The sequence below is a fragment of the Sapajus apella genome, unplaced genomic scaffold (assembly GCF_009761245.1).
Source record: "Sapajus apella isolate SASKATOON/1434 unplaced genomic scaffold, GSC_monkey_1.0 scaffold53, whole genome shotgun sequence".
NCBI lineage: Eukaryota > Metazoa > Chordata > Mammalia > Primates > Cebidae > Sapajus > Sapajus apella.
Window position 1 is genome coordinate 3,240,547 of NW_022436993.1, and position 18,022 is coordinate 3,258,568.

General features: G+C 35.0%; 1 protein-coding gene across 1 annotated transcript in view; it reads right to left on the minus strand.

The window, feature by feature from the left end:
* Positions 1-18,022, minus strand: part of GPR158 (G protein-coupled receptor 158) — a 400,381-nt gene that overhangs the window by 167,961 nt on the left and 214,398 nt on the right. Inside the window, exon 4 of the mRNA XM_032243850.1 lies at positions 17,231-17,454. Within this exon, the coding sequence (XP_032099741.1) occupies positions 17,231-17,454 (224 nt within the window). The remainder of the gene's footprint in view (positions 1-17,230; positions 17,455-18,022) is intronic.

The window sequence follows — 18,022 nt, forward strand, 5'->3', positions numbered from 1 at the left end:
TCTCTGCTCACCGCAACCTCCGCCTCCTGGGTTCAGGCAGTTCTCCTGCCTCAGCCTCCCGAGTAGCTGGGATTACAGGCACGCGCCACCATGCCCAGCTAATTTTTTGTAGTTTTAGTAGAGACGGGGTTTCACCATGTTGACCAGGATGGTCTCGATCTCTTGACCTCGTGATCCACCTGCCTTGACCTCCCAAAGTGCTGGGATTACAGGCGTGAGCCACCGCGCCCGGCCGGGAATATATTTTTATATTTTTTATAAAATTCGGAGTCATATTCTTTGTCCCTTTTTCTTTTTCTTCATGATTCCTAAGAGGTTTGTTTGCTTGGTTTTGGAAGTTTTTTAGATTAAGGATGCGAATTCCTTACTACTATATAAAGATATAGAAGTATTTTTCATTTGCTTTTTAATTGTTTAAATGTTACACTTAGTTCTAAAAACCACCCTTCATATTTTCAAAGTCCAGTGTCCAGGGAATGTAGACATTCCTGACCCCTAACAAAAAAAAGTTTTAAGGGAAGATAATCTACAAATGAGCTAAATAAGTTTCACAATAACAAGAAAAAATAAACATTTGAAACTCCAAATTTGAGCTGTGGGACTAAGCTTCATTTGAAACTCATAAAATATTTGCTTACTGATGAAATACAAAATACATGGAGGTGTGTGTTTTGTGCTGGCATGGAAGCCGCATGTTTTTAAGATAAAACTTCTTCTGGCATTTTAGTGACACATACCATGCATATTTGTTGGGAGAAAAGTATAAATGAAAAATAATTGAAAGCATTAATTATACTTGAAATTTACTTATATTTAAATATTTAGGGAAAAGCACCTGTCAAAATACTTCTCAATCTATCTCAAGTTCAAAAATTCCTGAGAATTGGCTAGCAGCGTATGCAATGAGATAACTCCCAGTAAATTCAATGTATCTTAGATATAGCATTTCATCCTCTGTAGAAACCCTAAATGTTGACATAATTCTTCAAGTTAATCAATACAACAGTTCCACTGGATATGCTGATTGCTCTGCTTACACCTAACTGCAATGATAAGGATGGCCTTACTCATATTTCATAGGCGCCCAAGAAGATAATTTGTAAGTTAATTCATAAAGCATGATTATACTGCTCTAACCTTTAAGCCTAGCACTTCAGGTTTCTTCTTAGGGTTGAATTTATTGCACTGAAATAAAATGTCATGCAAATATATAAGCATCGTGTTACAAAATCAAATATTTCATTGCAAATGATATAAATTTTAATTAGTACTTGTCTTCTTACCCTCTAAGGACAAAGGTATGGAACTGAAAGTAGTGATACATTCTCCTTTGGTAACTCTTGAAATGGTCCAGAAATCCCTTCAATTTGTCTTCAAATACACATAGGACATTAAAAATTTATCTCATATTAGCTAGTGTAATATGATTCTTATTTGTGGATTCCATATTCCCCTGAACTGCTTACAGAATTAATCAGGCTTGACTCTGGAGTACATATACTTTTTTCCCTCTCAAACTCTTGGACCCCTTAAAAGAGTTCTCTGGACCCAATTACACTTATAATCAAAACACATTAGACAGTGGAATGACAATCTCATCAGTGCTAGCTAATCTTTCTACGTAATTAATGAAGAGGTTGTATCTACCAGATTCAAAGAATCAAAGAACATTAATGCTTGACTTGTTTTAAGAAGTTACGTAGTCAAATGTGTCATTTTAAAGAAAATTAATAAATGCCAGAATTTTAGTCTCTTAACTTCCAGATGGCAAGAAAATCGATATTAAGTAAAATGATTTTTGATATAAGCAATAGTAGTACTGTTCAATAAAAAAAACAGTATTTTACAAAAACTGAGATTATTTTATAATATTACCTTAATATTGTTTTGCTATATTATCCACAAATCCATTTATTCATCAAATACATCCTATCAGTGAAACAACTATATAAAGCAAACCAACATAATTTATATATATATTTCAACTCATTCATCTTTTAGTAAGAGGTATGACTAGAAAACAACAATGTTAATTTTGCTATCTTATATATGAAGAGAAACACCGAGTCATTATTGTAGGGACATAGTCAGACATGTTTAAATTCATTAAAACCATAAATACAAAGTTACCTGATCAGCCCTACACTGGTTATTAAATGGAAATATACATAAAAGTGAATGTTAACTTTAGAAAAACAGTAATGATTAAATGTGTTGTGAGGTGAAGCAAATATACAAATTCAATACAAAGTTTGCAAAGCTCATACATAAAAACTTGATGTGAAGGAAGAATCTATGTCAGGTCCAAGATTTTCTGATTGATATAAAATACTAAACAATGCAGGCATTTCTAGGTGGTATGGTGATGTGAGCAAAGCATGTAAGTGCCAATCCTTTCTCATTTTAAAATTGAAATTAAGTAAATTATACAAATTTTTTAAAGCCTATATTAGCAGTAACAACCAGTCATCAGTGATGTTCCTATATCAGTAAATGGGAAATTTTATAGGTAGATACAATACTGACTGAAATAAACTATTATGGTCCAACCAGTGACCAGTTCCTGGAAAAACAGGTTCTCTGCAATCCCGTCAGCATTGAGTAGGCTTAAAGTTAGCAACAGTATAAACACACACAGCAGAGGTCAAACTTGAAAATGGTGTGGGGAGAGGTAGGAGTGAAAGAGGGTGGCAGGAGGTATATGAGTCTCCCTCCATGATGACTGTTCCTTATCAGAAGCCCAAAGAGTAAGTGCCCACATGTCACTAATACAGTGGTTTGACCTCCCAATACCCTTCACACCCACTGCTATACTGTTAATTGATAATTGTCTATTTCTTTTTAACCTTCTGTCTGAGCTTTGGAGTTATTCTCGACAGAATTCTGCTTACCCACCATTTGACTACAGATTAATATAGGAAAAGATAAGAATAAAAAGACAAAGTTAGTGCAATTGAAAAAAATTTATATCCATAATTTTTGAAGAACTGTTTCTCAGAGATTTATAGCAAAAAAAATTTTTTTTAATCTAATTTGAATTATTGGCGATAATCTAGAGGACTTTGATATTGAGACTGTGGTAAGTAACACTCATATAAGCACACATCATTTTCTCAAACATCACTGTTGTACTCCACAGATGCTACATTGTTAATTAAAGGTTTGTGATCACCTTGGATCAAGCAAATCTCTCACTGACGTTCGTCCAACAGCACGTGCTCACTTTGCATCTCTGTGTCACATTTTAGTAATTCTCACATTTTCATTATTATTATATCTGTCATGGTGATTGGTGATCACAGATCTTTCATGTTACTCTTGTAAATGATACAAAATGTTCTGGGGCACCATGAACCACACCCATGTGAGACAGCAAACTTCATAAATGTTGTGTGTATTCTGACTGCTCCACTGACTGGCAGTTCTGTACCTCTCCTTCTCCTTGGGCCTCCCTATTCCCTGAGACATAACAATCTTGAAATTAGGCCAATTAATAACCCTACAATGGTCTCTAAGTATTCAAGAAAAAGAAAAAGTCAAATATTTCTCACTTCAAATCAAAAGCTGGAAGTGATTACACTTAGGGAGGCATACTGACAGCTAAGATGAGCTAAAAACTAGTCCTCTTGGGCCAAATGGTAAACTAAGTAGTAAATGCAAAGGAAAAGTTATTGATGAAATTAAAAGTGCTACTCCAGTGGACACATGAATGATAAGAAAGCAAAATAGCCTTATTGCTAACACGGAGAAAGTTTGAGTAGTCTGGATAAATGATTAAAGTAGCCACGGTGTTCCCTTAAGCCAAAGCCTAAACCAGAGCGAGACCATAATTCTCTTCAATTTGATGAAGGCTGAGAGAGGTAGGTCCACATTTTACATATGATAAAACTCATCTAGAGAGATTCCATGACTTACTAATTAAGTAACTTTGCAACCTTAATGTCATACAACCAGATAATTAAAGAATTAGAATTTTAACTCAGGTTTCTTAACCCCCAAATCTTCACAGATGAAGAGAGAAAACATAAGTAACAATTGCACACACATTAAAAAACAGTTGCTCAATATTAAAATACATGCAGATAGGAAACAGCAGCTTGGCAACTGCTGACAGCTGAAGGAGTGAAATAGAGGACAATCTTGATTTGCCTCTCAAAACGCAAAGGAAACCGTTCAAATACAACACAATGAAACCACAGAAGAGGAAAGCTGGAGACCCAACTTATACGCAATAGGAAGTCCTAATAGAGAAGCTCATGAGTGCTAAAGCAGGAGAGATAGGAAATAAAACACAAAATGGGATTGTTTGTTTTGTTCTTGCTAATTTGTTTAAGTTCCTTGTAGATTCTGGATATTAGTCCTTTGTTGGATGCATAGGTTGTGAAGATTTTTTTCCCACTCTGTGGGTTGTTTAGTCTGCTCCTTATTTTGCTGTGCAGGAGCTTTTTTGTTTTATTAAGTCCCATCCATTTATGTTTGTTTTTGTTGCAGTTGCTTTTGGGTTCTTGGTGGGCTAAGGACATGAATAGACAACTCTCAAAACAAGATATACAAACTGCCAACAAATATATAAAAAATGTTCAACATCACTAATTATCAGGACAATGCAAATTAAAACCACAATGTGATACTACTTCACTCCTGCAAGAATGGCCATAATCAAAAAAATCAAAAATAATAGTCATTGGCATAGATGTGGTGGAAAGAGAACACTTTTACACTGTTGGTAGAAATGTAAACTAGTAAAATCACTATGGAAAACAGTGTGGAGAATCCTTAAAGAACTAAAAGCAGATCTACCATTTGATCCAGCAATCCCACTATCAGGTATCTACCCAGAGGAAAAGAATTAATTGTACAAAAAAGATATCTGCACATGCATGTTTATAGCAGCACAATTCACAAATGCAAAAATATGAAACCAGCTCAAATACCTATCAATCAACTTGGGGATAAAGAAAATGTGGTGTATGTGTATGTGGGTGGGTGGATGGGTGTTCATACACACATATATATATTCCATGGAATAGTACTGAGCCATAAAAAAATAAACAATAGCATTCTCAGCAACCTGGATGGAACTGGAAACTATTATTGTCAGTGAAGTAACTCAAGAATGGAAAACCAAACATCATATGTTCTCACTCATAAGTGGGAGCCAAGCTATGAGGACACAAAGGCATAAGACTGATACAGTGAACTCTGGGAACTCAGGGGAAAGGGTGGGAGGGGGGTAAGGAATAAAAGATTATACACTGGGTACAGTGTACACTGCTCAGGCAATCAGTGCACCAAAATCTCAGAAATCACCACTAAAGAACTTACTCATGTAACAAAACATCACGTGTTTCCAAAAACCTATTAAAATAAAAAAAAAAAAACACACAAGAAATTTACCAATCTCACGAAAAAAAATCAAGCTGAAACTGGAGAGTATACATCACATTTTTTGCAACTACAATAAAAAGAAAACAACAGATTATGGTAAGAGTTAGGAAGTCAGTTAGGAATCAGACGAATAATTTTGTTCTACAAAGCAGCAGCCTGTAATCTTTTTGGCACCAGGAACTGGGTTCATGGAAGACAATTCCTCCATGGATGGAGGTATGGAGGGTGTGTGGGGGTGATGGTTTCAGGATGAAACTGTTCCACATCAGATCATCAGGCACTAGCTTCTCATAAGGAGTGCACATGCGCAGTTCACCAGAGGGTTTGTGCCCCTATGAGAATCTAATGCCATGGCTGATCTGACAGCAGTTGGAGCTCAGATGGTAATGCTGGCTTACCCACTGCCACTCACTTCCAGATCCCTGCTACAAAGGACAAAAAGTGGGCCAGTTTCAATTCTAGATGATAAATAAAGTGGTAATAACAGGGCTTTGGGAGAAAAAGACAGTACCCCCTAATTCTCCCCAGAGCGAAGTTGTTGCCATGTAGAAGCAATAGTCAGTGGTGAGTGAGTGGTCAGGTATGACAGGCATATCAAACTACCATTTACTGAACAAACTACTTGAGGATATAGACATTTCATACTGAAAAAAGATTAGCCAAAAGCAGAGCTCAAAAGCAAGAAATTACAGTTAGAAAGGTCTAACAGTGAGCAATTATACCAAATAAACATATAGAAAGTCCGAACAATTTACTTAAATGTAGTGAGAGCCAAAAAACATTAGAGAATTGTTTTCCTTTTGAAATTGGTGATTGCTATTATTGAAAATTGAAGGCAACTAACTCTAGATTAAATTTTAATAAACTGGGAAGTGGGGAGAAAAGGAAAAAAATAAAACACCAAATTTTTATTCATATTCCATTAAAGGGAACAAAAATAATATTATTGTAATAATATGATACTTTATTAGTTCAACAGAATTAAAATAATGTTATTTTTATTAGTTCAACAGAATAAGATTTAAGGTTAATTTGGTAGGCCTTAGGAAAGAAAAAAAAAAAAAGGAGGAAGTATCATCCATTAAAAACCCATAGAAGTAAATAACATCTTCCTATATTGGGTACGGTAGCTGGCCATTACTAGAATTAGGTTTAAGAAAAAAAACTTATAAATCAGTAAGGAACTTCCAAAATATCCCTATAGGTGAACTAAAGGTACAAGAAATGCTACAAGTATTGGCTTCTAACCATTATATCAATTTTCATGTATTATGTATTTTCACGTATTATACCATACTTCCCTCCCATAAATCACAGAAAATAGAAAGCATAAAGGAGGAACATCAATTGCTAAGTACAAAAGAAAAATAATCATAGCCTTCTTATTCACTGGGAATATGGAAGATAATATATGAGATAATCCATTTAACTAAAGGACAATACATATCATAAAAGCTATCCGTAAAAAGTGATATATCATAATACTTAGGAATAAATTTAACCAAGGAGGCAAATAGCTCATATACTGAAAACTAGAAAATTACCAAAAGAAATGAAAGCTACATATAAGTAGAAAGACATTTTGTGTTTATTGATTGGAAGACTTAATGCTGTTAAGATGGCAACACTACCCAAAGCAATCTACAGATTCAATGCAAACTTGATCAAAATCCCAGCAATAATTTCATAGAAACAGAAAAACCCATCCTAAAATTCACCTAGAATTTCAAGGCAGCTCAAATAGCCAAAACAGTTTTAAAAAGAACAAAGTTGGAGGCTTCACACTTCCTGATTTCAAAATTTACTACAAAGCTACAGTAATTAAAACAATGTGGTATTGGCATAAAGACAGGTATACAGACCAATGGAATAGAGTGCAAAGCCCAGAAATACATCTTAACATATGTGATCAAATGATCTTTGGCAAAGGTAACACGACAAATCTACAGGGAAAGAACCATGTCTTCAACAAATATGGTGTTGGGAAAACTGGAAATTCACATGCAAAAAAGAATGAAATTGGATTCTGACCTTACACCATATATAAAAATTAACTCAAAATGGATTAGAGACCTAACGTAAGGCCTAAAAGTATAAAACACCTAGAAGAAAACATAGAGGAAAGCTTTATGACATTAGACTTGGCTATCATTTCTTGCATATAACACCAAAAGCACAGGTGACAAAATAAAAAATAGATACACTTTATCAAAATTAAAGATGTTGGGGGCCAAGCATGGTGGTTCATGCTGGTAATCCCAGCATTTGGGAAGGCTGAGGCAGGAGAATTGTTTCAGGCCAGGATTTTGAGATCAATCTGGGCAACATAGCAAGACTCCATCTCTACAAAACTGTTTCAAAAATAGCTGGGCATGGTGTCATGCATCTGTAGCCCTAGCTACTCAAAAAGCTGAGGTGGAAGGCCTGCTTGAGCCCAGAATTTTGAGGCTGCAGTAAGCTACGATCATAGCTGTGAACATTCATGTACAAGTATCTGTTTGAATCCTTGTTTTATCCGTTTGAATCCATGAACGTTCACCTTATTATAGCCTAGGTGACTGAGCAAAGCCTGGTCTCTAATAAATAAATAACTTTGGGACTTCAAAATACCCTATTATGGAAGTAAAAAGAAAAATCACATAAAGGGAGAAAATATCTTCAAACCATACATCTAATAAGAGATTAATATAGAGAATATATAAAGAACTCCTACAAGTCAACAGTGAAAAACCAAATAACTTGATTAAGAAATTGGCAAAGGCAGAACACAGAGGATTTTTAGTGTAGTAAAACTAGTCTGCATGGTAACATAATGGTGGATAAATGCATTATACGTTTGTCCAAATTCACAGAATGTACAACATCAAGAGTGAACCATAATGTAAACTATGGACTTGAGAAAATAAAATGGGCAAAAGACTTGAATAGACATTACTTCAAATAAGATATATAAATGGCCCATGGCACATGAAAAGATGTTCAACTGCCACTAATCACTAGGAAAATGCAAGTCAAACCCACAATGAGAGACCACTTCACACTCATTAAGATAGGTAATATTAAAACAACAATGATAACAAAACAGAAACAATAACAGAAAACAACAAATGTAGGTTAGGATGTGGAGGAACTGTAACCCTTCCGAACTGCTGGTGGAAAATGGTGAGGCCTCTGTGAAAAACTGTTCGGTGGTTCCTCAAATCACAAAACGTAGAATTATCATTTGTTCCAGCTATTCCATTACTAGGTATATAGCCAAAGAATTTAAAACAAGGACTCAAACAGATACTGGTACATGAATGATCAAAGCAGCATTATTCACCATAGCCAAAAAGTAGAAACAACTCAAATGTTCATCAACAGATGAATGGAAACACAAAATACAATATATACATACAATAAAATGTTTTTAAGCATCAAGAAGATATTAACTTCTAATATATTGTACTACATCAATCTTGAAAACATTATGATAAAATAAGTCAGACACAAAAGAATAAATATTATGATTCCACTTACAGAAGGCATAAAAATAGGCAAATTTGTAGCCACAGAAAGTAGAAGAGAGGTTACCAAGGACTAGGAAAATGGGATGTTTTTGTACATGGGTATAGACTTTGGTTTAGGATGATAAAAAATTCAGAAAATGAATAAAAATTTTACCAAAATAAAAATATGACATACCTATCTCTATTTTATCAAAATAGTCATGAGAACATCATAGTTAACCTGTTAGAATTTCATTTAAAAAGTCACTTTGCATACTATATTAAAACATCTCATTTTTCAAACAAAAACATAGCCTTGTTATTAAATCTTTTGTCAACTTCTAATTTTTAAGAAAAGAATGATTATAGAACTAGAAAAGAAAATATTAACTACAGTGTGTTCATGTTTTAAAAAATCAGTCTTTTCTTCTAAATTACTAAACTCAAACAGGCTAAAATTTACTAAAAATAAGTCAAACAAAAGATTATTTTCAGAAATGATACATGCTGCTGTTCCTTCCAATGTATCTTGTTTCTCTGAAATTTTCATTTAAAAATAAATTACGCTAACACTTGACATTATTAAGCTGTAAGGAACCATACTCTCTCTTTGAAATCATGAATAGAAAAATATGTTACTTGTCACAATATTTGGTAAAAAATGTAGAATAAATTTAAAAATATTTAATATTCAGGCTCTTTAAAATACTGTTTTAAAATTCTTGTTTGAGAAGAACACACTGGTCTCAAAATTATTCACAGTTTACTGACAGATTTCATCTTTAACCAAAGGCATAGGGAAAAATGGGTGTAATTAGTTTCCTAAATGTTTCTGCAGAGTGAATTTTAATTTGCTCTTCAAGATGTCATCCCACAAGCCTCACCCTGAAATATAATGGAATCTCATTTGTGTCCTTTAAAAGGATAAAATGACAACTCCATGAAAAAAATGGGCAAAGTATATGAACAGACACTCTTCAAAAGAAGACATTTATGCAGCCAACAAACAAATGAAATAAAGCTCATCATCACTGGTCATTAGAGAAAAGCAAATAAAAACCACAATGAGGTACCACCTCACACCAGTTAGAATAGCCATCATTAAAAAATCAGCAGACAACAGATACTGAAGAGGATGTGGAGAAACAGGAATGCTTTCACACTGTTGGTGGGAGTGTAAATTAGTTCAACCATTGTGGAAAACAGTGTGGCAATTTCTCAAGGATCTAGAACTACAAATACCATTTTTCCCAGCAATCCCATTACTGGGTATATACCCAAAGGATTATAAATCATTCTATTGTAAAGACACATGCACACGTATGTTTACTGCAGCACTGCTCACAATAGCAAAGACTTGGAACCAACCCAAATGCCCATCAGTGATAGGCTGGACAAGGAAAATGTGGCACATGTATAACATGGAATACTATGCACCCATATAAAAGGATGAGTTCATGTCCTTTGCAGGGACATTGATGAAACTAGAAACCATCATTCTCAGCAAATTGACACAATAACAGAAAACCAAACACCACATGTTATCTATCACTCATAAGTGGGTATTGAACAATGAGAACACGTAAACACAAGTAGGGGGACATCACACACTGGGGCCTGGTTGGGGTGGGAGGATTGGGGAGGGATAGCATTAGGAAAAAATAACTAATGTAGATGGTGGGGTAATGGATGCAGCAAACCACGACCATGGCACGTGTATGCCTATATAACAAACCGGCACAATATGCACATGTACCCCAGAACTTAAAGTATAATAAGTAAATTTTTAAAAATTAATTAACCTTAGATACTGAAAAAATAAAATCATAAAATGTTAAACCAATATTGAATCAATGATGGTTAGCAGTTAATTACTATAGAGTTGATATGTTGGGCCTGGACAAATCTCTTTCAATTAAATATATTCAAAAATCAGACTTTCCTGGAAGAACCATGTAACTCAAACACATAAATATCTATATGATATTATGTCTCTTCAACATGATCACCTAATATTTCCTTTGAGAACAGAGAACTCTCTATTACCCCTACACGTATTTGTTTGCTGCCCGGAAGGACTGGTTCAGTTGCTAGTTTGACATTGCCATTGGTTTTCCTATCTTTGTCAATTCACAGAACTACTCACCACTCTAATATAAATAAAAGGGGCCTGAGTTCCAGAATGGTCCATTTCTAGCAGGCCCTCAATGAAATAAAGTGCACATACTAAAGGCAACTAAGATGTGACCGTTTCTGAATTCTGGTGTAACTGGCTTAAAGAGAACATGGTTCAAGTGTCAGCAAAAGAGGAAGTAGAGAACAAGTCTCAGATTCTAGCTTAGGTGCCTTCCCTAACCAGGTGTTTCCTGGCCCTCCCTCAGAGTGTCTTCTGGCATATGTGAGAGTGTTCTTTTATTCAGGTGCGTGTCTAGGCAGATGCCTCAGCCATCATTAGAACATGGTATTCTATACCCAGCTTCGCTTACTATAACAGCACACAGCTTCACAATAAACTGCCTTCTTGTTCTTAATAGGGAATAGAATCTCGAAGTTGGTTTCACTTAGTGAATACCCTTTGAAAACTCAGTAAAGACCAACAGTATTTATAAATGTTTATAGGAGGAATTTGTAGCCCTCCTAATTTTCAAGATCCAAGAGAGGAAATAGATTTCATGCATAGAATCTGTTTAGAGTCCTGAGAATGGTTCTGAGGCTGATTCTGAATGAAATGGGAAAGAGAAGCATGTGTGCCTACCATAGTAATGTTGCAATGACAGGTGGTCTGAACACTGGCCAACGGTGATCTAGACACTCTAAAAGTACCTGCATTAACATCAGCCAGGAACAATGTATCAGGAACACATTATGATACCCCCACAGAATTGATTTTCCTGAGCTGTTTTTAAGTATTCAAACATCTGCACACGCTTGGCGAAATTAACAGACAGAGCCATGAAATTATTCTATTCCATGTAAAAATGTTTATCATTCACTACATTTTACAATATTGTCTATATAAAGATCCACAGGAGAAATTTCTTCCAAGACTCAGTGCCAGAAATATTTGAATTTGATCTCAGTGACTGGTTGTTTTTTTATCTTATGGCTACTATGACTTTTTTTTTTTTTTTGCCCTCCCATTTGCACTACTGGAAAACTCTAAGAAAGCTCTTCCTCCTGGCACTGGGTGAGAACAGTATCCGTTACTTCACAGAATCCGTTTTATATTTTAACCTCATCCTGAGTTCAACTAATTTTTTCTCTACTTATTTTCACTTAGCCTTAATTTATTAACTTACACTTTTAATATTCTAGAAGTGCTTTTATTTCATATGCTGGAATAAGGCAAAATGCAAATGTATAAACTTCTCAACCTAGCTGTGTTACCTTTGGGAACTCAATCTCTCAGGGGCTGGATTATCTTATCGATAAAATGTGAGGTTTCTCCACTCTAGTTCTGAACTGTTTTTCATCCTTCTAAATTAAAACCAGGAAAGTATTATAGTAACAAACTTATTCCAATATTACAACTTTTTATTTTGTTACTTTTTTAAATTTTACTTTAGGTTCTGGGGTACATGTGCAGGTCATGCAGGGTTGTTGCATAGGTGCATACATAACCAGGTGATTTGCTGCCTCTATTCCTCCTTTGACTATATCTGGCATTTCTCCCCATTTTATCCCACCCCTGCTGTCCCTCCCCTAACCCCCTGCAACTTCCCCCAGTGTGTGATGCTTCTCTCCCTGAGTCTATGTGTTCTCATTGTTTGACACCCACCTATGAGTGATAACATGCAGTGTTTGGTTTTCTGTTCTTGTGTCAGCTTGCTGAGAATGATGGTTTCCAGATTCATCCAAGTCCCTACAAAGGACACGAACTTATTGTTTTTTATGGCTGCATAGTATTCCATGGTGTATATGTGCCACATTTTCTTTGTCCAGTCTATCACTTATGGGCATTTGGGTTGGTTCAAGGTCTTTGCTATTGTACACAGGGCTGCAATGAACATACGTGTGCATGTGTCTTTATAGTAGAATGATTTATAGTTCTTTGGGTATATACCCAGTGATGGAATTGCTGGGTCAAATGGAATTTCTATTTCTAGATCTTGAGAAATCGTCAAACTGTCCTCCACAATGGTTGAACTAATTTATACTGCCACCAACACTGTAAGAGTGTTCCTATTTCTCCACATCCTCTCCAGCATCTGTTGTCTCCAGATTTTTTAATGATGGCCATTCTAACTGGTGTGAGATGGTATCTCAATGTGGTTTTGATTTGCATTTCTCTAATGACCAGTGATGATGAGCATTTTTTCATATTTGTTGGCCTCATATATGTCTTTTTTTTTCTAACTATTAAAACAACACAAGAAGGAGTATGTGTCCTAATTCTCAACATCCCTAATGACTTCATAATTGATACCCAAGGAGGGGTTTCTGTAACTTTCTCATTTTGAGGGTGGGGATGCAAACTGAAATTTCCTAGAAAAGCCAGTTATATCAATGAACAGGTAAATTTTGTTTGCACACTAGGTAATCACTCTTGAAAAGGACAAAAAGCCACATATAAAGAAATGCAAAGTAAATGGTTTTTAAAGATTATCAACACAGAAATATTTGTGTGATTGCATATGTGCCTATGAATGAGTAACTTATGAAGCTTGGGTGCCTCCTTCAAAGAGGAACTGCTATGTTTCCCTCTCATTCTTTTGAGCTACTTTAAATGTCATACTTGGCCCCCAATGCGGGAAGCATACATGGATTATGAATTTTATAAAAAGGTCCAAAATTAATAACAAAAGACAAACACCTAGTAAAGGCTAAGTGTGAGGTATTCTACATTGATTATCTCATTAACTGTTTTAAATAATCCTGTAAGCTAAGTATTAACATGTAAACTCCTTTTAAAAAACTGTAACAGATTTATTGAGATATAATATACATACTTTGATATTCACCTTTTTAAAGTATATAATCTAGTAGTTTTTAGCATATTGACAGAGTGGCACAACTATTACCATAATCTAATTGTGTAATATTTTTTGTCTTCCCAAAAAGAAACCCTGAACTCATTAGCAGTAACTCCCCATTTTTCCTTCCTGGTAGTCCCCAGTAACCACTAACACTAATCTAGTTGTCACTATGAATTTGCCTATTCTGAGCATTTCACTCAAATGAAATGATAAATATGTGGTCTTGTGCAACCGTTTCACTTAGCAGTTTTCAAGGTCCAACTATGTCCTATCAATATTTGTGTGCACATTTCTTTGTAGACATATGCTTTCGGTTCTTCTGGATATATACTGGGAGTGGAGTTGCTAGGTCATATTGTAATTCCATTTTTAACTTTTTGAGGACTGCCAAACTATTTTCCAAAAGGGCTGTACCATTTTACACTTCCAATAGGAATGAATGAGAGTTTCAATTTCTCCACATCCACAACAGCTGATAACCGTCTTTTTTATTACTAGCTATGCTAGTGAGTATGGTTAGTCTGAGTTCCATTTCCTAATGGTCATCCTTTCACAAACATTTTGGCTTACTTCTATATTTTCTTTGGAGAAATGTCTGCCATTCTATGTGTTGTCTTTTTACTTTCTTAATGCTGTCCTTTCATACAAAAAAGTTTTCATGAATCCAAGTTATTTACTTCTTTTGTTGTATATGCTTGTGATGTCATGTCTAAGAACCCACTGCTTAACTGAAGGTCATTAAGATTTCTGCCAATGTTTTCTGCTAATAAGAGTTTCTTGGGTTTTTACTCTCTCATTTTCACCTATAATCCATTTTAGTTAATTTTTGTATATGGTGTATGAATGCCATTTTACAGAAGAGGAAACTAGGTAAAGAAAGGCTAAGCAATTCTCCCAAAGCCTCACAGTATGCAAGGGGCTAAGACAGTATTCAAATCTAAACAACCTGACTCATGAGTATGTACACTTACCTGCAATTGTAATACTATTTCTGTACTCTAACTGAATTTTTTCTTTTGTCAAAATAGATGTAAATCGATAAATTATATAGGCTTTGTTCTTTTAATTATCAATGAGTAGAGAATGTAATAGGAAACTCCTAAAGAAATGTGAATATTGCTACAAAACGGATCATCTAGTTTCTTCTTTATTCAAAGTAATGTTGCAAAGACACAGGAAAACTTTAAAAAGCAAATCCAAAGTTTACGTGCTATAAATCTCCCATTTTCCCATTGCTTTTATCAATTGAAATCACAACAGAAAACGCACCAAACATTTCTTTTCATCAGTATACAAGGTCTATGTTCATTCACTTTATTAGTTTACATTCCCCTTATATTATGTCACCTTCTGTAAAAACTAATTCTTCGAAAGGTGACCATTTTAAATCTAGATGTTTTATTTATCAATTTCAACTATTAATAATTTTTAATCTATAGAAATTTCCCTAAAATGATATAGAAAGCTCTGTGTTCTCATTATAGTCCTGTAAAGAAGGATTTTTGTAATTAACATGCCATTTCACATGAAGGTCCAGGGAAATTAGCAAGGTTTAACTGGCAATGCTAAGTAACACTAATATTTATTAAGACATTGGTCTTGCCAAAATTTTCTCAGGTTGCTTAATATCCAGTGTAATATTTTACCTACCATGTATTACTGACTCATTTAGCAGAGCAATCATTAATTATCAAAATCAATTAAAATTCATAGAGAACTATGGGTTATCTACCATATAAATGATTTACATTATATCAGAGACATTTCAGAGAAGTTTATTAAATAGACCTTTCAATTCTACCTGCTATGCCACAGACAGACTTTTTACAAAGCTAATTAATTTTATCTAGGTAACAGTGGTTATGTATTTCTCAACTCTACATGCCTATTATTTTTATTTTATACAGACACACACACATACACACACACACACACACATTTGTTGCAAAACAAAGATAAGTATTTGGTTAAATGAGGAGCAATCTGCCTGTCTGCATTTTCTTGCTGACTTAAAGCTTGATTTTAATTTGTACTGCATTCTTCTATTAATGAAACTGTCAATTTAAAATGACTATCAAAGTCTATAACATTAACATAATGAACACAGTCTCCTAGAATCCCAAAAGAGGTTTTTAAAAATAAAAAGTAAAAACTTGAGGCTTTATAATAGATGCCATCTACAGAGGGTTTTTTTTTTTTTAATTTCTAATGGGAATACTTTATACCTTCCATGAGCTCTGTAATCTAAACCAATCTGTATAATTTTGCCAGTTTAAAGAAGTCATTTGAATTCGGAAAAGGTTGGAATCTTTAGGCTTTGTTTTCTTTCCAATGGCACAAGTAAGTTTCTGCAAGCATCAGAATCACAAATTCAAATGCAACACTGGCTACATATAACTAATTGGTGGACACCTGGAGAAAGCTCCCCTTTTTAGGGGGAGCTTTGTCCTGCACATTTTAACATTTTGTCCACCCCTGACTAACAGGCTCCCAAATGCTTCTACTACCTACCCCCTTTTATTGAGATAGGGTCTCATTCCGTCACCCAGGCAGAAGTACCATGATGTGATCATAGCTCATAGCCTTGAACTCTAGGCTCAAGAGATCCTCCTGCCTCACCCTCCTAAATAGTTAGGACTATAGGCATGCAGCACCACACTGGTTAGTTTTTTTGTTTGTTTGTTTGTTTTATTTTTTGTAGAGACAGGGTCTTGTTATGTTGGTCAGGCTGGCCTTGAACTCCTGGCCTCAAGCAATTCTCTGGCCTTGGCCTCCCAAAGTCCTGAGATTACAGCATTAGCCACTGCTCCTGGCCTGTGCTACTTTTGATTACTTAGAATACCAAAGAACAGGTTATCTCCAAAGCTCTATAAGTCCTTCCCAGGATTGTTATTATTCTGGGACACTAATATAAGACAACATAGAAGGTCATAAATAAATTCATTCTTCAAAGTATAATGTGCTAAAAAATAGTTGAGTCATTTACCATCCTCAAATACAACTAAAAACGTAATATATAATAAACATAACAAAGTTTCTTAGATACGAAAAATTTAATAATATATTGGATGCTGGCAGAATAAGTTTCTCCAGATGCCAAACGCATAATGTAAATGAGAGTCACTTAAGTCAATGAAGCAGTTGAGATCCAGGCTAAACAAGGGGAAACGTTCTATAAGTGTTAAAATAAAGTATCATATTTTAATCTCTATGTTTCTGGTCGGCTAAATAATATAATTTTTACATTCTAGTCCAATCATATTATAGAAAGAGAAGCTGCTTAGCAGAGAAGCAACTTCGATTTGAAAATTCTATTTGCTTAAAAATAGAAGAGTTTACTCTATCATACAAGATCATAACCAGGGTACCTGGGTTTACCTTTGCTTTGCGAAAGTGGTAGACCACCAGCATGCTAATGAAGTCGAGCAGCATACACAGGGCTTGGAAGGAGATGATGGCAAGTCTCAAATACTTATCCTCCTGGACGAAGCACGGGCTGTCATCAGCACAGAAGGGGCAGCCCTTCCTGCAAGGTAGGCAGACATAGGCTTCTTCTGACACATCTTTTGTACTTCCTGAAATATGTTGATCCGGACCCCTTCCTGAAAGTTCCAAATAAAATCACAGCGTCATTTGCACCTCTTGGGTAAGTAAGGATGAGTACAGAGTCAAAAGACATCCTTGACTCTTTGTTCCTTTTCTCATTGATTAAAGACCTTTTGTCAACCCTCTCGCTAGGGGAGAGAGTTATTTTTCCATCAGACTCCAACAGAATTCTTTTTATCTTCTTGATGTTAAAAATCACCATTGAGAGTGATTGAGGAAAATTAGCAAAAATGGAAATAAAGCTTCATGAGGGCAGGGAACAGTTTTCTAAGTCTTTTATATCATTATCTACCACTCACCAACTGAAAAGCACACAACACATTCCACAAATACTTGTTAGAGAATTAAGCAGAAGAAGTAATAAGAAAGTTGATGTTTTTATGTACCGAGTAAATACATGCATACCTTTGGGAACTTCTTGACCTAGATAGTACAGAATCCAAAATGAGACTCTGCTCCTTAATTCATTCATCAGGGATCTCATCTACCAAGTTCATTAGGTCTAAATTAGATAAAATGGTATTTAATCGACAGTTGCTCAGTGTGCAACTGCTTAATGATGGT